This window comes from Sceloporus occidentalis, unplaced genomic scaffold (genome assembly GCF_023333645.1).
Source record: "Sceloporus occidentalis isolate IW3139 unplaced genomic scaffold, rSceOcc1.0.p SCAF_99, whole genome shotgun sequence".
Lineage (NCBI taxonomy): Eukaryota > Metazoa > Chordata > Lepidosauria > Squamata > Phrynosomatidae > Sceloporus > Sceloporus occidentalis.
Genome location: NW_028317079.1, coordinates 2,622,534 through 2,645,820, shown reverse-complemented (window position 1 = coordinate 2,645,820; position 23,287 = coordinate 2,622,534). Strand labels below are relative to the sequence as shown.

At 41.1% G+C, this 23,287-nt stretch overlaps 1 protein-coding gene across 1 annotated transcript in view; it reads right to left on the bottom strand.

Moving 5' to 3' along the window:
• LOC149284105 (protein FAM13A-like) overlaps nucleotides 1-23,287 on the bottom strand; it is a 77,980-nt gene that overhangs the window by 6,330 nt on the left and 48,363 nt on the right. Inside the window, exons 9-21 of the mRNA XM_089497153.1 lie at nucleotides 22,625-22,666; nucleotides 19,182-19,223; nucleotides 18,201-18,383; nucleotides 16,921-17,104; nucleotides 16,181-16,257; nucleotides 15,183-15,225; nucleotides 13,092-13,239; nucleotides 6,423-6,636; nucleotides 6,184-6,328; nucleotides 5,325-5,406; nucleotides 4,572-4,792; nucleotides 3,638-3,721; nucleotides 993-1,088 (exon numbers count right to left, since the gene is read on the bottom strand). Coding sequence (XP_089353279.1) covers nucleotides 993-1,088; nucleotides 3,638-3,721; nucleotides 4,572-4,792; nucleotides 5,325-5,406; nucleotides 6,184-6,328; nucleotides 6,423-6,636; nucleotides 13,092-13,239; nucleotides 15,183-15,225; nucleotides 16,181-16,257; nucleotides 16,921-17,104; nucleotides 18,201-18,383; nucleotides 19,182-19,223; nucleotides 22,625-22,666 — 1,561 coding nt within the window. The remainder of the gene's footprint in view (nucleotides 1-992; nucleotides 1,089-3,637; nucleotides 3,722-4,571; nucleotides 4,793-5,324; nucleotides 5,407-6,183; nucleotides 6,329-6,422; nucleotides 6,637-13,091; nucleotides 13,240-15,182; nucleotides 15,226-16,180; nucleotides 16,258-16,920; nucleotides 17,105-18,200; nucleotides 18,384-19,181; nucleotides 19,224-22,624; nucleotides 22,667-23,287) is intronic.

Sequence of the window (23,287 nt, the reverse complement as noted above, 5' to 3'; positions counted from 1 at the left end):
CCATTTGAATGCTAAATAGGTTGGCCACACAATCGTAGAATGAAAGGGAAACAGCTTGTGTGAGTGTAAGTATATGTGTGTAAACACACGTGGAGAAAGGAGGAAATCATTGGAAAGGGGTAAATAAGAAGCCGATCAGAATGATAATGGACAACCGAAATTCAGGGTTAAAACGCTGAAAAGTCCAGTGCCTGAATGTCCTCAAAACAGTAAATGCAGCCGGTATTTAACCAAATATGTTAAGGGAATAGGACAATTCTGCTTAGTTGCCAACCGTGAAGAGCTAGCGTTTCTGCTAAAGAACACGTCTGTAGCGTACAAACGGAAAGAACACAGCATTTCATATCTAGTATCTAATTCCCACGCAGCACAATCACAGTAGACTTTTTTTGCGTTCGGTAAGCACTCTAAACAAGAGGCTTATCTATAAGCATACAATCCCTGTATTTGACAGTGGATTTGACACGGACACTTAAAAAAGGTACGTAGCTTTTAAGGGAGGCCCGTGTAACTGCATTTTAATAACATTGCAGCAACAGTGGGAAGCGGGCATTTGTTATGCTGGCACAGACAGAGCCATAACCCACCCGCTAGGAACAAACTGAGCTATGTCCATCTCTCTTTTGAGTAAGGAAGGTCTCTGTCTAGAGAAAAACACACAAAGAAAGTGAGAGGAGAAGCAAGAATAGACAGTAAAAAACAGGAATATATGTGAAGACAAAGCATGTGACAAAGAACCAGGGGCATACAAAGTGCAACACATGAGCAAATATGCACACACATACAGAACACATAACTAATATGTAATCACGATTCTGTTGGGGGGAAAAAAGATAATTTTTGAACAGAAGAACACACATGGTAATTTTAACGTGGTCACCTTTTCATAATACTCGAGATTAAATTTTTCCATTTAAAATGAAGAAAAAAAATAAATTCTGCTGCACACAGCAGGAAAGGGTTAAGATAGCAGAAAAGAACTTGCAACTTACAATGACTGGGATGGTGTTTGCTCGATAGAGAATCTGCTTGAACAGTCTGTATCGGTCATACAGTGGTTTCATTAGCTGCCTCTCGTTCTTAGTTACCTGTAGGCCAAATACACAACGGAGGATTAGCAGGAGTGATTGTTTTAGGAAACATCTACTGTCACATCTTCAACAAAGGCAATTTTGCGCAACTTCAAAGGTGTAAATAGCAGAAACACTCCACGGGAACCAGACCCCAGCAGAAGGATACATAATAAAACAAAAACACTGCTGAATTCTGTAGTTCAAGGCAGCTAGCTGCCGGTCGCTAGGCTGCCAGCGTTCCCGGCCAACCATGATTATTAGTGAAGGAAACCGTGTAATGTCAAGTAACCACATCAAAGACAATTGACAAAGTTTATAGTCATGCATACTGTTGGCAAACGGTCTCTCTCAAAAAAACACAAAGGTTGGGCAGATTAAATTTTATTTTGTTTAACACCCACATCTAGATGAGCTACCAAAAAATAAATAAATAAATAAATAAATAAATAAATATATATATATATATATATATATATATATATATATATATATATATATATATATATATATATATATATATATATATATATATATATATATATATGTGGAGTAGTAGAAGTATTATTAAACACTCATCTACAGACACCAGACAAGCCAGAAGGCTTGTTTTTCCCTCAGAAATCTCATGGTGCTGCTACAACCACAAGGGATTCTGGGTAGGCGCATGCAAATAAGGTTAACAATTATCATCTTTATACATGGAACTAGAGGACTGCATTGGGAGGCGGGTCCCGCCAAAAAACTTGCGGGTGCGGGCGGTCTTGCTGGGGCTGCGGGCGGTCAGGCACTGTACCTGCGGGTGCGGGCGGTCTTGCTGGGGCTGCGGGCGGTCAGGCACTGTACCTGCGGGTCCCGGTAATCCCGCGCAGTCTTCTCGCTGCTCCATAACAGTGTCTCCTATCTTGCTCCGCCCAGGAACAAGGCGGAGTCACGTGATGTGACGTCACTTCCTGCGACTCCGCCTTGTTCCTGGGCGGAGCAAGAGAAGAGACGCTGTGAGGGAACAACTTGCGGGACTGCGCGGGAAATCAGGTAAGGAGGCGGGCGTGATTGGCCACAAATGTGGCGGGAGCGGAACACCCACATTGCTGGAGCGGGATTAAAAACAGCGGGAGCGGGATTAAAAAAGCAGTCCCGCGCAGGGCTCTACATGGAACCCTTGAAAGTAATTGCCCGTTGTACAATACAGCCTTTAGACAAAGCTCGGGTAAGTGGTGCAATATCCAGATCACCACTCATGGACAGCTGTTTTGTCATTCATGGGACTCGTCAGCATGAGGTTGTGATACTGGCTTAATATATATATATATAATTTTTTCCTTACCTAAATTTAACATGTTTTAAATGCTGCTATGGCACTTATGTTTTAGAAGAAGTTACAAAGATTCATAAAAAATGATAGCACTCGTTCACAGGAATGAACCTGGTTTCTACTTAGGGACTGATGCCGGCATGTCATTTCAACTATCTGGACCATAAAGGGAAACGGTTGTTGTCAAAACCTGACATTGTCAGTAGCCTCCTAACAAGAAGCAGTTTCACTATAATCCAGTTTAAAAAAAAAAAGTATACATAATAAATAGAAAAAAAAAATCTAATTATAAAGCCCATGAGTATTAAAAAGCTCATTAACACCGTATAAATAATAGGTGCTCTGAGCAGTACAAACCCAGGCAGACCTTGAGGTTTGATTGAAATACCATGCAATCAAAGCAGGTTATTTTCCTATACGGATACATTAGAGCGTCCTGAAATTCTGGACTTTCGCAATGTCTTTTCAAGCTCCCACAACGAATAAAAGTGGGAAAAAACATAATCTCCCCGATACAATGCAAAGGATGATCTGTAAAGATTACATAATCATCTCCAGCTAATGTATTCTACAGCAGCACGTACAAGCTTGTACCGCATAATAGATTCCAAAACTAATAGGCTTACATGCTGTTCTGCTCTTTGGCCTCAGACTTTATTTTTGGCATGGCCGCTTTTAATAAATTATATTCTCAAAATCAGTACTTTTCCATAAAGGACTAGTGCCAAGAAAAAAAAGGGGGAAAAAAACCATTTTTTTTTTCCTGCCGATTTAATTAAAAAGAATTGACTGAACCCTGCAGTGAAACTGGCTTCCTTTTACTACGACTTGTTAAAAACACCTAATTAACAGAAGAGGTTACGCGCCACGCTTCAGCACGGTCCTAATTACGATAAGTGTACGTTAATGGCACAGTCAGAAAAAATCTTTACGCACGGTGTTAGAGAATCACAGGCATAACCGAGAAGGACCCTTATACCTGGTTATAACAAAGTTTAATGCTTTAAATAAAAAAAATGAACCTCCTTCAGTTACTCCCCCCTCCCCAAATACATATGTATGGGCACAGTATACTATAATTAAGGATCAGAGACTGCGGCCATCTTCAGTGTGAGAGGAAGACTAATGTGATGCCAAAGATGCTGCAAACTGGAGGGAGAGGCGGGCAAGCACAGGCATTACTGCAAACTGTTACTGCACAAAAAAACATCTATAAACATAGGAAACAGGAGAAGCCAGGAGAAATACTTACTGGCCTGCCATGGACACTTTCATAAAAAAGCAAAGCTTTCTGAAGGGACACTTTCTCTGATGCAATTTGATCTCTGGTCATGTCCTACAGGCAAAAGGCAGAGGTTTTCAATTAACAGATCATGTCACGAAGGTACTTTGATAATGGAAAGCATCCCGGATGATTTAACATACTAATTCAATATACTTCTTCACAAGCTCTAGAGTTTGGAGCAATGTCGCTGCCTGACGACGTTTACAACTTTTTTTGCATCAGAACATCTATGCTCCCCTCAGTCGTCAGGAGAATTTTGGCTTAAACAAATCGGTTCATTATGAAGCGTAAACCCCAGTGAGCTTATGCCGCTGGAGTTTAGCTGGCCCTGTATAATGCACGGTTAAATCTATAATCATAAATAAAATTCATTTTGACTAAAATATATATACATAGATATCTATACTATATAAATAAGCCCCTATAATAACAATAGAAAATCTTTAAAATACATGGTTGTAAAAATCTCAGACGCGTGCAGCTTGAATAAAAGGGAAGAAAACAAAAATGGACGAATAAAAATGATCTTAGACCTTTGCAATTTTCTGATGAAACAATCTTGCATGTGCCATGAGTCTCCACCTGTCTTATCAGAATCGTGGAAGTACATTGTTTTAAACCGTTATGAGCCTGAACGAAGATTATCATCCATTCCCTTATATACTGCTCACTTTTCAAGCTTTAGTACGCTTTTTTGGTTGTACACTTTCTCCACGTGTTCGCACCCCATTATCGTCTTTAACTACTGGAGGTTGCTGCAATATGTTGGGAGAGTTTATATGTATTTTTTTATATTATTTTTCATTCATGGTGGTTTAGTATTGCGTGAACATACTAATATATTATCTATATGGTCAGACTCCACTATTTGCTTACTAAGCCAAAAGTAACAAGTAGCTACCTTGACATCATCGGGTCGATTCACCTCTGCTCGTTTCTCCTCAAGCTTCTTCTGGATAGACTCCAATGTGGTTTCTATTGAAGGCTTGGTTATTTTCTCTGCAACTTCTTGCTTCCTTTCTTCCTCCCGGTCGAGTTGGGAGCCAAAGCTTTTGGGCAGGGTGTTGCTCCTCTGGCGCACTTGAGGAACCAGGTCTTCTTCTGAGATCTTTAATTTGGACTCTGAGTAGAAAAGCACTTAATTTTAAATATATTCATTATATAACTGGAAAAGGTTACAAAACAAAATTGTTACAACAAGGCAAATAAATATGTAACCAGTACCATTAGGGGTTTTCTTTAATATTTCATTGTCAAAAAGTAATTCCTTTTCAAAACATCTAGAACTTTTCTTCATCTTCCAAAAGATACAAATATTTTCTGTAGATAAACATGGGTAGAATAGAGGATATATTGCTGAATTGAGTTGTATGTTGATGTTTATCGGACAAATAGAATGAAGATCTTTCTGCATGAATCCATGTCACCTTTGTACTAGGGATAAGGGAGGAAAATACATTGGTGCCCTATGGGATGCACCTTTTCAATGTAAAGGGCTACCTTATTTAAGATGCAGAGTGGTTACGACACCTACGAGCAAGCACATGCCAACACTGCCACAAACCCGTTTACAAGCCTAGAACATCTTAACCAAATGCGACGGTGAAACTTCAGTAGACATGCAATGAGCGGGTGAGTAGAAGCTGTGCAATACCTTTTAGCTGTTTACGGAACTTTGCCAGCTCATTCATCCACTTTAGGACCTCTGGGTTGGTAGCTTTGTCGCGATGAGAAGGCTAAAGATAAGAGAAACCGGTTAAAAGTGATCAGTATGGAACCTGAAGTCAAAGTGAAAAATCTAGAAACTGTGTTTATGCCCTAAAGGGATAATTTTGGTTTCACCTTCCTCCATTCAATATAAAATGTGAAGGTCCAACAGTGACACGTTTCGCTAACATGAACGGCTGAGCTGGCCCTGTATAATGCATAACTCAATGGGTGAGGAGGCTTTGAAGAAATCTCACAGGATTTAACTACACATCATAGGAGGGCCTGACAAGCGCAAGCGAAGGAGCTGAAATCACAGCCCTCGTGCAAAACTCTGCTGTCAACACTACCTTTAGTGAATACACCCCGCTGAGGCTAATGTTATGTGTAAACCAATGTCAAGGACATGGGATTGTCATCTCTAATATGCCGCGGATATAATCACGCAATTATGCAAATGAAAACCTGAAGAGAAAGCGCAGCGATGCAAGACATTATTTTAGCTTTCTATTCAGTGTTGACGTTTGTACAAAACAATAGACAAAGGTGGGCGTTTAATAATACTAGGTTTGAGAAACAGTAAAAAGGAACAAAGTAATTGTATGCTTTGTGTCAACAACAGCACTTGTAACAGTAAAAAAAAATATTTTCTTTAGATTCACAAAGTTATAGCGTGTAACGGCACATATTGTACCCACAGTACCCTAAAATGTCACTAGTCTATGGTAATTTAGAAAGGTTTCACTCGCCATATACTTTAAAAAGATGCAGCAACAAAACAAGAGGGGACAAAATAAATATCCTACCCTGTATTTTCTGTCTTCCTCAAATTTTTCTTCAAACTTGCGTATTTTTTTCTTGAGGCTCTGGATCTTGCGAGTGAGTTGTGCCGGCGTCAGATCTTCATCTCTATCGTCTTCATGCGATCCCAGCGAGGAACTGCGTCTCCGACTGTGGTGAACACAAGGGGTGAAAGATATATTCTCCGTTTGGTCAGCTCAGTATCATTCTATTAGGATGCATTTAGTTATGCAAAAAGTAGTACCTCACGAATGAATGGGAGTTTGGAGGTGAAGGAGGAACCTCAGTGTCATCCAGGAACTGCTGGCTATGCCCATAGGCATAAAAACGAGGAGACAGCATAGGGTCACTGTCTGCTTCCAGAAGCTGGCGGATAAGACGTCCTGCTTGAGGAGACAGACGGGCCTCATCGGGGTCTGCAGGGTCCCGATCCCATGAGGTCTGAGCAGGAACTGGTTCTGAAAATAAGTAAATATGTAGATAACCGTGTCCTTGCCTTTTTAAATTAATAAACACATGTTAAAAGAATATAGAAATGTGTTGTCATGTACACTGTTGTATGCTGTATATATTGGTGGCAGTGTGGCCAGCTGAGAGACACACTGATGTGAACTTGGATATAAATTTCCATAGGACACTGCAAAGCAACAGAGCAGCTCCTCCAAGCAGATCACACGGCGAGCGTAGAAGCTGAACTTGCTGCTTTTCCCACCAAATTGCGCTGAAATCCTAAATACGAGTTCCTTTACCCGTACTGCCATTGCGCCAAGCATCTGCCAACAACCGTCCACAACTTGCCCCAGATTCATACGACGTCCGCATCGTACCTAAGCTGATTTGTACGGTACTGCTTAGCACAGCAGGATTACTCAGCAGCTTGCAGGCTACGACAAACAAGTTCCCTTCACATGTGCAGCAAAGTTCTCAACATGCTACGCCTGCTTTCTTTTGGTATACTATTTTCTAAAATCACCAGAATTCAGCATTAAAGAAAGGCTTGCAATACGTGCTAGACAGAAGTCCTAACACTGTAGATATGTATCTAATCAAAGGCCACAGAAACTGCTCGTTACTAAATAAATTATGTTACATTGTAGTAAAGCCTTGTGTAATTAAAGGGTGGCCCGGCTATTCCTTCAATATATATTAGATGTGTGCATTCAGATTCGTACAAATTTTGTAAAAATAGTCAATTCGTACGAATGTTCAAAAGCAAGGAGCGGCCCCAAGGAGACAAATGAAAAGAAAGCAGAGAGCTCCAAGTGTTCATTGCGTTTTTTCTCTCATTAGCTCAAACTCTGCGACTTGTTCTTGGTTTCTTCTGTCTCCTCTGGTTGCCCCGGCTCTCCACAGCTTTATTCCACCCTGGTGTAGTAGGTCCGCATCAAAGCAGAGTCTTGGAGCACACCTTCCCCTGATTAGAGGAATGGAGGAGAGACTCCGTCCTGCTGCAGAAGTACTACACCAGGCCAGAAGAAGAAGAAGAGGAGCTCCATCGAGAAGTGGAGACATGGGAGCACTTGCCAGAGACATTGAGAGTGTAAGAGCGAAAACTAGAGTGAAAAACACTGAATTTTGTCTCTGAATCAAAAAAAAGTCTATACTGACAACATACAGGCAGACTCACATATAGATATACACAAATAACCACACTACAATGCCTGGAACATGTGTGCTTCTGTGACAGAACATCATTAGGTATTAAGATATATCCTTAAGCCCGAACTCAAAAGAAAGATGACAGCAGTCTTTGTTTTTTCAATACATCAAGGACGTTAGCAGGCTGGGATGTGAAAGGAGCACCAGACGACTTGTCTGGCCAAAAACGACATAAAAAATAATAATAATAAAAACAGAAGATGAAATCTTATTAGATGACAGCGTGATGAAAACCCTTTCAACATAGACTTATAGCGCAAGGCTGTTGAACTGTTTCTGATTCGGTATTATAACAATCTTTACAGGCAGGAATCTCAAAAACAAAACTTTCATTTCATGTACAAAACATTTATTTTGAAAGCCCCGTGGCTAACCTTGGCTGCGCAGAGGTGCCGTCCCTAGCCACAAACTTACTTTCTAGTTCAACGTACATTTGAAAAAGGGCAGAAGATCAGGGTTAGAAAAATGTCATTTATGGGGTCTTGTGTACACTGCTATCATTTTTTTTGTCACCTAATCTTGCCATTTCAGAAAAGAATTACATTGGGTTTTAAACCTGAGGGTTGTCAGGAGGTACGAACAGTAGAACATTGTCTGGGAGGTTCAAACGCACATGTCCCAAGAGTATTGGGTTACCGAGACAACTCAAAGCGCCACAGACGAGGAAAACAATGAGAAACAAACACATAATGCTAATCCCTTCATGCGTGGAAATTTCCAGCGCTAGACATATTACACGGTGTAGAGAACGCGGACATTTTCTTTATTACATTACTGAGATTTAGAGCAGATTTTGGATAGTAGCTTCTGCTGTTAAATATTTTTTTCTCAACTTAAAGACCACAACAAAGATGTGATACCGAATGGTGAGAAACATGTTATGTTGTACAATACATCAGGATCAATCAGACCTACAAGACCTCTTGGCCATTCAAGTTCCAAAGGAGTGTGCAAGGATTTCCAACGTAAAATCCTCCAGCATTGTACGTGTTAAAAAATAAAAAGGAGAAACATGAAACTGTACAATGCAGCAGATGTCGACAAGCCATCTGTCGCTCCTTTCTTGCATTACATTTACAAGTATTATTTTAGCTAAATATGGGTCTTTGATAAGGTTTGCAGAAAAATATGTGCTGTTGGGGGTTTACTGCCTCTTCTCTGAACCAAACCACTAAGTAGCAAATATAAGAGAAAGTCCCACTGCACCAATAAGCCAGCTGTCCAGGATAGCCCACTCACACAATCTGGGAGGATGGTCCTCTTCAGTGTAACACAGAAGAAAAAAGGTCACCTACTGCAGGTCTGGACCAATTTGTAAAGATATTAAAAGCCAGACAGATAAACTTGAAAAGCCAGCTTGCTTTTTGGTTAAAAACCAGAATGAGAGGTACACCCAAGAAGATCAATCAATATTAAATGACACAAAAAGTTAGGCCCTAGATCTAGAAATCTAGGAGCCATGGCTACCTGGCTTGTGGATATGTCAAGTTCTGCTTTGCTTTGATCGTTTACTTACAGCCCTCAACGAACACAGACCAAGCAAACGCCAACACCCCCAGCATATTGTGATAACGTATCTCTAGTGTCTGGCAGCACAGACGAGTAACGCACGAGACGCTTTGAGGAAGGCTGCTGAGATGAGAAAGGTCCCTCTGACATTTCACATGAATAATGCACGATCAAAACCTGCTCCAGTTACAAATTAGAAATAAACATAACAGGGGGTTTGCAGAACTAACCTTTTACAGACTCTTTAGAATCTATTCAATAGAAGGTGCTGGCTACAAGATGCCACGGCCTAAGGATTACGACAGCAACTGTATGCTAAAAATCATTTTACCTGACCTCTGACTAATCATTGTGTTTCCACGTAGTAAAACATTAAGGAGTATCTTAACCTCAGGAAGAAACAAGATGTTTATCAGCCTGACACATTTTGGACCCAGTGATGGTGATGTGTCTTCTCAAGGGACAAATCGCTTACGCAACCAGAGCCAGCAGAACACTGGTTGTGGAAATTAGTAGATTCTAAGATTCATGTCCAAACAGTGGCGTCGGCAGGGGGGGCCAGAGGGGGCCATGGCCCCCCCTACAGCATGCTGTGCCCACTCGTGTGCCCCCCCAATTGAAACGCCATCTTTTTTTTTTTTTTTTAATAGACGAAGGGGTGGGCTGGGCAGGGGGCCCATTTAAGTGGCCGATTCGGCCACGCCAAGGCCGTCTTTAATACCCGTAGCATCCGCGGTGGGCCGGCCGAATTGGCCGGCACACCGAGATGCCATTGCAGCCGATGTGGCTGTGAGTCCTTAAGCGGCGGTAAGACACGCTGGTCGCTTTAAAATCATTAAGCGGCCAGCGTGCCTGCACAGTGCCGCCCAGTGTCCTGTTCCGTGTGACTCTGCCCCCATGAGCGGCACGTCACATCAATGTGATGGGCCACTCAAGGGGGCGGAGTCACACGGAACAGTTCCTCGTGACAGGTAGAAGAGCACGTTGAAGGACAGCAGCAGTGAAGGATGTGGCAAAAACATAAGTATTTAAAAAAATAAAAAGTTGGGGTAATAGGAGGAAGGGGAGCCATGTTCAAAGGGGGGGGCTGCATTGGGACAACAATTAAATACAAAATGGTGGTGGCACCACATAAATCAATACACAAAAGGTGGGGGGTGGGTGGCTGGGTTCAATATACATGGGTCATTAACAATGCAAAGGGGGACATCACATAACTCAATACACAAGGGGCAATACACAAGGGTGTGGGGGGGAAATACATTAAAACCAAAGGGAGGCTGGCTGGGGCATCAATACGCAAGGGGGAAAAACAAACAAACAGCAAACCAGTGTGGAAAGCATTTTGGATGTGGGTGTCAGTGTGGCAGAGCCTGTCCTGGTGTGTGTGTGTGTGTGTGTGTGTTTCGGTGTGTGTGTTTGGCTGTCTGTGTGGCAGAGCCTGGCCTGGTGTGTGTGTGGGTGTTGATGTGGCAGGGCCTGTTCTGGTGTGTGTGTTTGGCTGTCTGTGTGGCAGGGCCTGTCCTGGTGTGTGTGTCTGTGTGGCAGGGCCTGTCCTGGTGTGTGTGTGTGTGTTTGGGTGTCGGTGTGGCAGAGCCTGTCCTGGTATCTGTGTGGCAGAGCCTGTCCTGGTGTGTGTGTTTGGGTGTCAGGGCGGGCTGTTTGGGGACAAAGTTGGCTCACTCTCGACTGTAATTTGTTAATGTTATCTTGGTGCTGATCGGGTTCTATGTGGGCAATGTGGACACCAGGGTTGGCTTTGGGGTGTGTGACCAGTGATCTATGCCTGTAATTTAGGGGGTTTTATCTATACATTTAATGCAGAGTTTTTATGTGAATTCCAATTCATATATACCTGCAAAGCTGGGTTTTGTGTCATTCTGTGGATCTGTATCTGCTATGTTTTCATTCATTATTTATGTTTACCTGCAAATATAGGATTTGTATGTCTTATTCAATTGATCAATACCTGGAGTACTGTTTCATGTGTTGTTTTATTTGATCTATACCTTCAGTGCTGAGTTTATATGTGATTTCCAGTTGATCTATAACTGCAATGCTGGGTTTATGTGTTCTGTTGGTTTATACCTGCAATGCTATGTTTCCATACATTATTTATGTATACCTGCAAATACAAGGTTTTTTTTTTGTCTTATTCAGTTGCATGTGCTGTTTCCATGTGTTGTTTATTTGATCTATACCCGAACTACAGGGTGTAAGTAAAAGAGCGGTATGGTTTAGTAAATGAGGGGACAAAGGGATGATTACAGGGGAGGGGACCTCTCAATGTCACGGTTTTTTGGTGTGGTAGCGGAGGGAGTGATTGCATGCAAGGGAGCATTGAGCGGGGCCCAAGGAAATGCTTGGGTAGGGTCCAATTTTTTCACTATAAAATATATTGGCAACAGGGTCTAATATTTATTATATATATATATATATATATATATATATATATATATATATATATATATATATATTGGCAGCAGGGGCAAATATTTATATTTTTATTGGCAGCAGGGGCAAAAATTTATATATATATTGGCAGCAGGGGCAAATATTTATATATGTTTTGGCAGCAGGGGCTAATATTTATATATATATTGGCAGCAGGGTTTAATATTTATATATATTGGCAGCAGGGTCTAATATTAATATATATCCGCAGCAGGGTTTAATATTTCTATATAATCGGTAGCAGGGTCTAATATTTATATATATATATATATTGGCAGCAGGGGCTAATATTAAAGAATGAAAAATAACTGCCAGTTCAGCTGTTATTTTGAAATCATATTTCAATCACTTCAAAGAGATAAGTACATATGATGTAGTTAAAAATACACGTCCAACGCATATATATTATATATATATATACTGTTTTATAATTGGCCCCCCTACTTTGGTCCCTGGCCCCCCATGTGCCCCCCCTAAATATGAAAGCTGGAGACGCCACTGTGTCCAAAGCTAACCATATTAAATAATTCCACAAACCTCACTCACAGGAACGCATTCTTATATCTCAAACACTGTATTTATTGGAGAACGGCGGATGCAAGTATAACATGAACTACATGCATTTTTTTTTTTTACATTTTCAAGTTCATATCTACATCCAACGACAGGCACCAGGTCATATCCTCCGGAGTGTAAGCTTGCAAGCAGGGCCCTCTTTACCTATTGTATCGGTTTGCCAGACCCTTTGTATATATTGTAGGAAGTGCTGAGTAAATTGTCGGCGATATATAAATAAAAGTTAACAACGATGTTCTCACCACCGAATGCTTAGGTCCCATTACCTGTACTGGAATTTACAAGTGATGCTCAAGTAACAAAATGTACAAACAGAAGTAAGCAATGCAGCTTAGAGAGTAGTGGCCTACTTACAGACACCTGATGAGATCCAACATCTAAATAAAGTCAATTAGAGGATTGGGTCTACATAACGTAGCACCGCTCCATTGGGCTATCAGACTTTAGTTCTAGGCACCAGCGCTAACTGCAGTTAGTTTTCAGTATCCACAGTAGGAAGAATAACAAAAACAGCTCCCTTACAGACATCAGAGAAACCGGGACATGCTATACAGGTATTAAAACATGGGCTGCGATTAAGCCATACGCCAGCTTAAGTCTAGTGTTTTTTTAAAGTGGTGTACAACTGGAAACTTATCCTATAAACACAGTACACATACGCCTTTCCAGGACAGACCTGCAAAATAAAGAAAAGCTAATTTTGAAAAGTCCTTACCTTCCCAGTTGTTATCATCACACAATGATGTGAGGTCCAGACGTGGCACCTCCGGGACGAAGCTCTCCTCCACAGCATCGACCTCCAGACCTCTCTGCTGTTTAGCTTCAGAATTGTTCTGGGGTTCCTGAATCTTCATTTTTACAGTCTGAATGGAAAAAATCCCAACAGCAATGAGAGGGGAAACGAAACGACGCAGAATGATTAGTGAATTGAGTATGGAATTCCTCTTGGTGTTGATCAGGGCTTTAAATAATCCCCAGCTTGAAGCTCCCTGCCTGCACTCCAGCGATTCCATGTGCTCTGACCCTTGCATGCAAATCTCTTATGGAACGCAGCTCCCCTCTGTATGCTTTGGACTTTCTCTCCTCCCCATCCAGCCTGCAGCGGTCTAAATAAACGAACAAACCGGCAGCCCGATTCCTCAAGCCCGTTGGCCAGTACGCCGCACGGATCTTGCCATCTCCGTTTATTTCTCAGACTAGCCCTTTCAGGAACTACCACTCCCTCCCGCTGACAGCAGGAATGACAAGACAAAAAAATAAATCTCGACATAGATACCGAAGCGCTTGCCGTTGCTATGGCTGACGTAGCAACACAATCTTAACTGGACTCCCCCAGGCAAGAAGACTGAGCCAACGGGCACGTGACTTTTTTTGTTGTTGTTGCTGGCACGGTTAATGTGTTTATGCCGAATAACGCCAGTGCAGTGCCGCCACTCTCTATCGGCATTGTGTGATCGGGCACAGCAGTTAGGGGGGCCTTAGTATGGAGACACTACTGAGCTAACAATGGCAGCCGTAGGGCACGCTAACTAAACCGGAACCCACTGCCAAAACCATACAGAGATACAGATAGGGGTCAGCCTTCAAAACATAGTTAACCCCTACATTTAAAACTAATATATATATGATATAATAATATATATATATGTTATAATAAATATGATATAATACGATAGATATATATGAATGACATACATATACACACACCTGTATATAAAACTGGAGTGCAGAGGTAAAAACATAAAAGCAGCTTAGCAGAGAGCCTCATACTTTTGCGATAAATCATTTATATTGATACTTCTAAACCCTGTGCTGCATATAAGGGAAACGGCTTACGGACAGTAACACTTTGGTATATCTGCGGCTCGTGAGCACCCGGTTAAATCTCGCCAATCTAAAATATCGTTCGTGGAAAGATCTCTAATGCAGAGGCTTACCAGGCACTCTGTTTTATTACGTTTGCACAAAGCTCACGTGGCGGTTTTGCAGAACATTTGGCTGCCCACTGCTTTGTTTTAAACATCTGCATGTTGGATCCGTCATCAAACACTGAGGGTCCTGTCCGACACACTTGTATCGCAAGGGGTCTATTAAGTTTGAACATTCTCCTCCCGACCCAAACACAGACTTTGATGCCAGGTAACAGCCATTCGGGTCTATCAAGCCTGTGTCTTTTTCTTTCCCCAACCATGAGAACCTGAAATCTTATTTGGCCCCTGGCCTGGTATTATATCCAGGACAGTCTTATGCCTATCCCACACATTTAAATACCCTCACTATATTAACCTCTACCAATTCCACTAAACAACTGTTCCACTTACCTAAAACCCTCTGATAATTTGGGTGAATTCCCAATAGATGTTTTGAGCCTCTTTATTTTTATAGAAAGGACTATATAATATACATAGATGTATGCATTTTATTAATTACACATTACACTTTACACTTTATTTTTCCCAACTACCAGCCACAGAAGGACTCCATCTGACAAACCTGGAAGTATTGATATGCTAAATCAATGATTTAATGGGCTCCCTTCGCAGAACAAGGAGAGGACATGGCTAACAGAATTGGAAGGAGGAAAGAACAAAACTAAAAATGTGCCTTTTTCCCCCCAAGAAGCAAATTCACCATCTTTCCTTCCAATGACTCAGTTTGGTACAAGTGATCTTGGCTGTCACTACATACATAAAGTATTCTCTACGCATCCTGTGCAACATGAAAGAAGAAAGAAAAAGAAAGAAAGGAAGAAAGAAAGAAAAAAAGGACAATAAACCCATAAATATACAGGAAAGAAAAAACATACCGGGGGTGGTCTGAAATATTCTCTGTCATTTTCGTTGTCTTTGCTACAGGGGAAAAAAAAAAAAAGAGAAAATCCCGATCAGCATTTTTTTTTTTAAGGAAAAAAAAACCCTCCAAAATGTATTTAGCAATTAGGAAGTCACAAGAAAATATATTTTATCTATAATTTTTTGTAGGCAGGACAAATCAAATACATACACGCAGATAATTATTTTTAATTACTTTAAAAAATGCTGAGGTTTACTGCTCGTACGCATATTATAGCTGTGTGGTCCCTTTAAGTTTTGATAGGGTTTTTTTTGTATATGAAAGGGGAATTCATGCAGGATCCCCCCCATGTGTATTTGCCCCTTTTACTACCCTATATGCAGTGCAGGAGATGTGTTTGGCTAAACGCATCACCATGTGAACTACATACTTATACTCTATTCAGCCTCATTAGCTCAGTGAAAGGAATGCATTTTAAAGTACTCACAGAGCCCCTCTCAGTGACATTAAACTGCCCCATTAACTCCTGATACCACTGAACTATAATGAGAAACAACGAGGAAGTTAAAGCGTCTTCGACAAGCCATAGTCTCCCAAATCTGGGCATCCGGGGTGACATGCAGGCTTTCAGGATCTTATATGAGCAAAAGCAATGGTTCGGCCATTTAAGACAGACTGACAGTTGCCAACGAAAGAAAACCCTGAAATGTCTCGCTCTGCGGGGTGGATGTTGAGAAACTCTTGAGTAGCAAATGAAAGTTATATAAAGGGGTAGTCATTTTTTAAGGGGGTGTTTGTTTAATTTTCAGTCTGAAATTTGCATAAAAATGCCGATCTGTTATTTACCTCCTGAAATGCACACATATGGACTGTAAAACATCATATATACACATGTTATATATCAGGCCGCTGCCCCTGAGTGGAGGAACAGACTGGTTTGTTGTAGCCCCCTGCTTTCATACGCACACGTCATTCATTTTATAGCTAGCATATCATGGTTTTGATCTTTACCTTGCCTCGGACAGCACTTCCATGCCGCTAAACTCCTGTCTGTCGACACTTTTAGAGGAGATAAAGTTTTCTGTACTCTGCAACGGCAGAAAACAAAACATGATTTTTTTTTAGCATGACAATGAGACCTGGGTAGTCGTGGACAGACAAAGAAGAGCCTGCGTTCTCTAGAACGGCACAGATATTATAACTCCTCCAAACGCCAAACACTGCATGCTGAGGAGAGCTAAGAACTTGCATATGTTTGACCTTGAAGGATAAAGCAAAGTGTGGATTTATAGTGTGCCTTCCACCTAGTGACAGCGAACTCTACATACGTATATAACTGGCCGTCAGCACAGCGGCAGATACTTCCTACGGCTCAGGCAAGTCACCGTTTGTCATATCTGCTTCCCGCAGCCGCTCTATTTCTAGCCTTGCAAATGACATCTCTTCAAGTCAACTACGCCATCCAGATGAAATTGTAATGAATTACGGTACATGGCTTTATGAATCTCGGCTGGTCTCGTGAGAAAATTCACTGCTTCCAATGAACAGTCCGGACCTTCTCTTTAACACATTCACCATTCTGGGAATTGTATTTTATTGGTGCGTTTAGTTAAAATGGCCATTCAATTCAGCAAAGTAGGTGGAACAGCAGTTTTAGTGGTTTTGGTAAATGATGTATTGCTTTTGGTACAGATCTCACTCAGAGGAAACCATCATTTGAATAGTCCCGAGCAGATGGATTCTCCACTCACCAGCGTACTCTCCTGGTTGTCGTTGAGCTCAGAAAGCTTGCTGCTTGATTTTTGCCTCTTTGGTTTACTTCTTTCTTCTATGTATCCAGAGCAGTTTTCCTGAAGCTTCTCCCCTTCCTGTGTCAAGCCACACTCTTCAAGGCTCCCACACCCAGAGGGGATGTTCTCCTTGTTAATCACCTCCCTGAAGGACACAATAGAGTAAGTAATAGTGCAGATGCAGCTCATGTATGTAAACAGGTTAAATGCTTTGGGTGGTACACAAAACAAACCGAACATGTTGGATCAATATAAGAAAGGCTAGCCAGAATAATGAAATTTACATAGGTTATTGAGGAAAAAAAAATAATGTTTTTTTTCTTCAATACCCCTCCTCCTTTTTTCTATATATTGAGGCTGCTCACTGCCTCCATGTGCCCTTTTCTTCGTGCAATGTCATGCTGGCCTGTCAATCATACCAATGTCACACTGTCAATCTGTCCATTCTGACCCAAGCCACTAGGGGGAGACATACTAGGAGCTGAATATCGAACTCCAGGTGCCTGTGAACACACATGAGTCTAGGCAGTCACCAGCAATCACACAATGTCTCTAAACAAAATGGGGTGGATCGCTACACCTTACTGGACCTTTAACTGTGTTGAAAGCACTACTAACATAAAACATATCACAAGACACTTGAAAATATTTGGGTTTTTTCCTAGCAGTCACCCGTACCTACTCTCTTTTTAAATAGCAGGCCAGAGAATATAAAGTTTCAAACGTTTTAACACATGCCAAGATTTGGAAACATTTACATGGAAGCCTATTAATCCTAGAATGAAAATGGTGATCTAGCTGTACTTGCGGGTCATGCGCAGATCTAGCATTGTGAAAAATGTAACGTTTAAAGTACACTAGATGGGAAAGTGGATAAAATTAGTTCTACTACCCAAAGCTGCTGTTTCTGGGTGATGCTGAGGCAGGTTACAGCAAGAACCCCAGGTACTATATTAAGGAACAGAACACAAACACCCCCGGTTTTTGCCAAGTCATTGTGACTATGTGATATTATCATGGCAAGCCTTTAACAAAAGTATCTTCCTTAACAAAACGCTCTGTGGTTTACTGTAATGGGGAGCAAAATACACTGAGAGAAGTTACATTTTCACCATTGAGTACGACCAGTGCAACCTTTCACTAACTGCAATGTGTTTCCACGAAATGCCCTTCTCAAAGGGTTAACATCCTAATCATTATGGGTTAGCAAACGCAGCGATGATCCGAAAAGCTTTCCCTACATGTCTCTTGGTTTTTTCCGGGTTTCGTCATGTTCTTTCAGATGTCTTCTCCTCTGTCTTGCAGACAGGCTGGTTGAAGGCGATGACGTCCCAGATTCTGAATCTTCTGAACTTTGGCTTCCAGGACCAAGAACGTCAAAGAGATGCTGCTCCACAGCTGTTCGAATGGTCCTCTCCAGAAGTCTGCGGGGCAAAAAATGATTGAATAACTTGGTTCTGCAACAGACCCACAAATTAATTAGTACAGAGAAAATATGTTATTCTATTGCAGTTTAAAGAAAAGACACTGGCTTATCACCATAGTAACTGATGGAAAAAGTCCAATTAGACCATTTTATTGGTTGCTACGGTGACAAGATGACCTTGGCCGGATTCACTTTTTATAAGGAACAACTCATTAAGCTGATATCAATGGAGTGTTGGGTTGTCTGTAAATTGAGCTGAAGGGCAAATGAAACAACCCTTTAGCCAACTACATTCTGCGAATGGCCTGTGCCAATATTTTAACTGGATTTTAATTATAACCAATGGTAAGCATCTATAGTTATACATACACAAATTATATATCTGTGATAACGTGATTACAAATAATGTTAGAACAAGAGATCGTAATATAAAACGAGGTGGTCAGAGGCTTTGCTGTAATGTGAGGGGGTTTTACTTTACCGAGAGGGTAGTAGATAAATAAAAATGTCTCCCAGCAGAAGTTGTAGAAGCAAATACCGTGAGAATTGAATTTTAGAATGCATGGAATAGGCATTAAAGCTTTCCTGAATCTAAGACAAGACCAAGGACTGATTATGGTAGACTAGATGGGCCGAATGGTCCTTATCTGTTGCCTAATTCTAGAACTACAAAACCAGCATGAATTAACTTTTTAATTAATATTGATTTGCTAAAATATTGTGTGCAAATATGAAATAACTTTAAAAAATGAAGACACACGCGAAGACACACACATATACAGGCTTAGAGACTTACTCTCTGCCAGCTGGGACGGTGTTAACTTGAGTCACGTGACCACTGCAGAGGGGACACAAAAGAATAAAGTTGTATTAAGTGACACGGGACTCCAAAGGACGGCGAAGAGGAAGCCTCTCAGGTTACTTGGAGCCTTCTCCGTTTCAGGAGGTTTGCATCATCTCCAAAAGTGGATTAAAACCTGATCCTCTGTCAGGAAGATTTAATCCCCTGCGCGCGCACACACACACACACACACACACACATCCTGCAAACTGTTTTCGTATTCTTCAAGTCATCCCTGTGACGCATTGCATTTAACTGGGGAGAGCAGAGTCCACGCATACTACTACTACTGGAGGAATCTTTAACAAGGTTATACTCCAGCGATAGCAGCCACGGCACACCGGTGGAGATCGGCCTGATCAGCCACGCTGCATCACGCGAGTCTCACACTCGACCCGGATCGGGCCACTTAAGACCAATGGGCACAACGGGAGTTGTAGTTTAAGAGCTGTAGGCAACACAAGGGCAAGTCCATTGCTACCCGGTATACAGTTTCCAAGTTCATTAAAACGCACAAATTGGCAAACAGTTTCAATAACCAGCTATCCTTCGGAATGCTGGATAAACTTGCACAAAATAGAAACCACAATAATACAAGGGCATTTTTCCAATTTACACTGACAAGAAATCGTGCGCACAGCCATTCTATGGCAACTATTAAATACACAGGGTTAAATTATCCACTAGAGAGGCAATAAGGCCAGCTAACAACGTGGGACATTTTACAGGAGCTGTTTTATTAAGCTTTGGAAAACTACCAGAGCTATTGGCTCAGAGACCAAACGCACAAGCCTTCAGTAAAATAGAAAACAGAAAAAGAAAAAAAAAAAGCGAAATTTTAAAAAGGTGGTCTCGTTACCATGGCAACCAATGAAATCCTTCTAACAAGGCCATTGTATTAATCCCCATGGTGATAACACCACTTTTAGAGCTTTACATCCAATTTGCTATTTGAACGTGACCAATTAAAAGATCCATCTTCACTTACAAAGCACCGACCCCGCAGGCTCGAAACACTCTGCGTGCCACCGAATTTATAACGTCACAAGAAACGCATTCCCTTTTAATATCATGCCCAGCTGTTTTAACGACACGCTGTTAAATAGCAAATGCCCTCACACTATGTTCCCTCGTGACGCTGTGTGAGGCAAATAAAACTTAATTTTTAGGGCAGTAGAACATCTACCATTCATTGACATGGGGTGGTCAGTTCCAAGTCTACCCAGTGTATGTAACCCCCCCCCCAAATCTCCCTTCTCAAAGTAGTTTGAAGCCGAGGGTTGATGGAAAATGCTGACCCAGCTGGGAGATATTTGGACATTTTTTGGCATAAGCCTGCATGAAGTTAAACATTCTCCAAAACATGAACTCATCATCCAACCTTTAGGAAATATAAATTAAAAAAACAGCCCCATTTATGTGATTATCCCTAATCAGGATTAATAATTCACAGTAAAATAGTCATAAAAGAAGGTTAACCTGTGTGGGTAGTATGAATAATACAGGGAGTTATGCGCAGTGTTATATAAGTGTTTTTATAGCATTACCACACCCTATGCTTATTACCCACCATAATAAACATATTGGTCAGAAGTCAGTCATCCAATATAGGAAGAACATCGACAGCCTTGGAAACTAGAAAGAACCAGAAGGTTCCATATATCTACTGTAACGTAAACAAAATCATAACATGCTTCCAGTAGTAAATGTGAATTAAGTTATGTTTAGGTTTCACTAGCTCTGCATTATCGGAAATCTGGCCTTTGAAAGGGATTTGGACACAGATATAAAACATAGAAAGAAAGAAAAAATGATGCCATGTAGTTCACATGTTTAGACCAAGTCTAGACAAACTCCATATACCAGACAGTCATTATTATTACCATCATCATCATCATCATCATCATCATATGCCTTAATGGCTCCAAAAAGTTTTCTAGAGAGTTCCTGGCTAGTTGATTTCAGTTTTGGGGCGAAAGACTCAAGCGCTACTAAGGAAACCTTAAAAATAAATCTACAGGAATGATATAGTGAAGAATTACACCGAAATGTATAATGATGAAAGGCGCTATAGATACTCAGGACTACGCCGACATCACCGAGGTGCTCTGGTAGAGATTTATTGAGGTAGCTCCCTATTGCACAACCTTTTATTACCTTTATAAGACACAAGCAGTTACACCAATGCTAACTGCTTCTGAATTTACAACACATGCTGATAAGTCATATACTAAATGTGGTAATAGTCTTCTCTCTACGGCTCCTGTTAGAAAGAGTCATTCGTGGAGCAAGAAACCGCAAAGCCAATCACACCACATTCATTGGGACAATCGCACAACTCGGCCAGTCACCGGGGCCACTAACCCAGGACAGCAATGTCATGTTCCGTAACAGGTTCTGCCATATCTTGCGCATAACCCAATGCAGCATGAATGTTCCTCAATGCACCCACAATCCATTATCTACTGCTACCATCATTTGGCTAAGGGTATTCTGAGGGTCATACATATGGAAGGACATAGCTCAGAAGTATGTGCAGCTGTCTCAGATATTTCTCTGCTGCCTTTAAGCTCTCGTAACAACCAAACATTCTGGTCAAATAAAGTGACGTGAACAGTTGTTATATAACTTTTGGATCTCCTATGCCAGCAACTATGACACAAACAAGAGAGAATGCATTTTTCACACCATACCTCCTAGAACACACGATCCATATCTCATGCTGACTGGCAGCTGTCTTTGCTAGAAGTTGGGTTATGTGCATTGCAAAGGTTATGGACCATGCAGTGCTTGGTCCAAAAAAACAGACTCGGGCATATAAAGGATCTTGGCAGATGCGTTAGGAGACTACATGAGATCAGCATTTAAAAACATATGCTCAGGCTCACTAGTCCATCAGGCATTTGCCCTGTGCATCCTATATCCAGACCAAGCCAGGCTGGAGACAGGGAACAGCAATTCATACACCACCACCAAATCTGATGGGTCTGGTCTACACCTTACAGTTTACATTAAATATGTTGACAGCGTTCATTGTTCCTGTATATCTGTCCAAACATCACAACGTTCTTCCCGTGTTCAACACACTAGGGATTTGAAACTTTAGCACAGTAACGAAGAACAAGGTGCCACCCCACTAGAAAAATAATCTTTAATGCTACGGCACAACGCCTTTTGAAGGGATGTTTCACACAGAGGGTTTTTTTCAAGGAGATAGGTAGCGTTCATGCAATAACAAGCTCACATTAACAGATTTCCTCAAATATTTCATTTTTTTTGTTGTGAAAAGTAAATAAACATTCTCATAACATTCCTTAACTGGGGAAAAAGTAATTCTCCCAATATCCATTAACGCTGAAATAGTTTTTGTATGAAACGGAAAATACAAAAAGCAATACCTCATGTAGAAGGGGGACATCGGCCGTTCATCTTCTTGGGAGCTGTAAAATAAAGAAATACATTTAATAAATATAAGTTACATTGCTTTAGGTTCCAAGATAAAATATACAGCTCAAGAAATGTTAACCTTGTACACCGGGAAAACAAAAGGTGCCCATTAATAAACAACACTAATGATTTTCTGACAAGAGTAATAATAAGATCAGAGTGATAATGAGCAAAAAAGAGCAAACGATTAAAATGTACAACACCCTCCAAAGACTCAGGATGGCACCTACTGGTAAAAGGAGCAGGCATGCGGAGAGTCACAACTACAAAGCCGGCCAAAATCAAGAAGGGGACTTATTTAGCCAGAGAGTTAGAGGGGAAAAGTTGCTCTATGAACACAACAACCCACACACGGGGTTGAACTGATTCCCATATCTAGGTGGCTATTAGAATTATACATGTATAATATTCTATAGATTATTCTTTCAGAACTTCAGGAAACCACCAAACATATATCGTTAAAAGTGGAACCAATCGATCCAATCTTAGAACAAAGTCAATTGTCTTATAACAGTATGTCGTATCAATCCAGAAGCGTTACCTTTCCAACCAAGCTGCCTATATAAAATTAAGTCTCAAAACAAATGTCTACAGACAAAAACGATGCAAAGTAT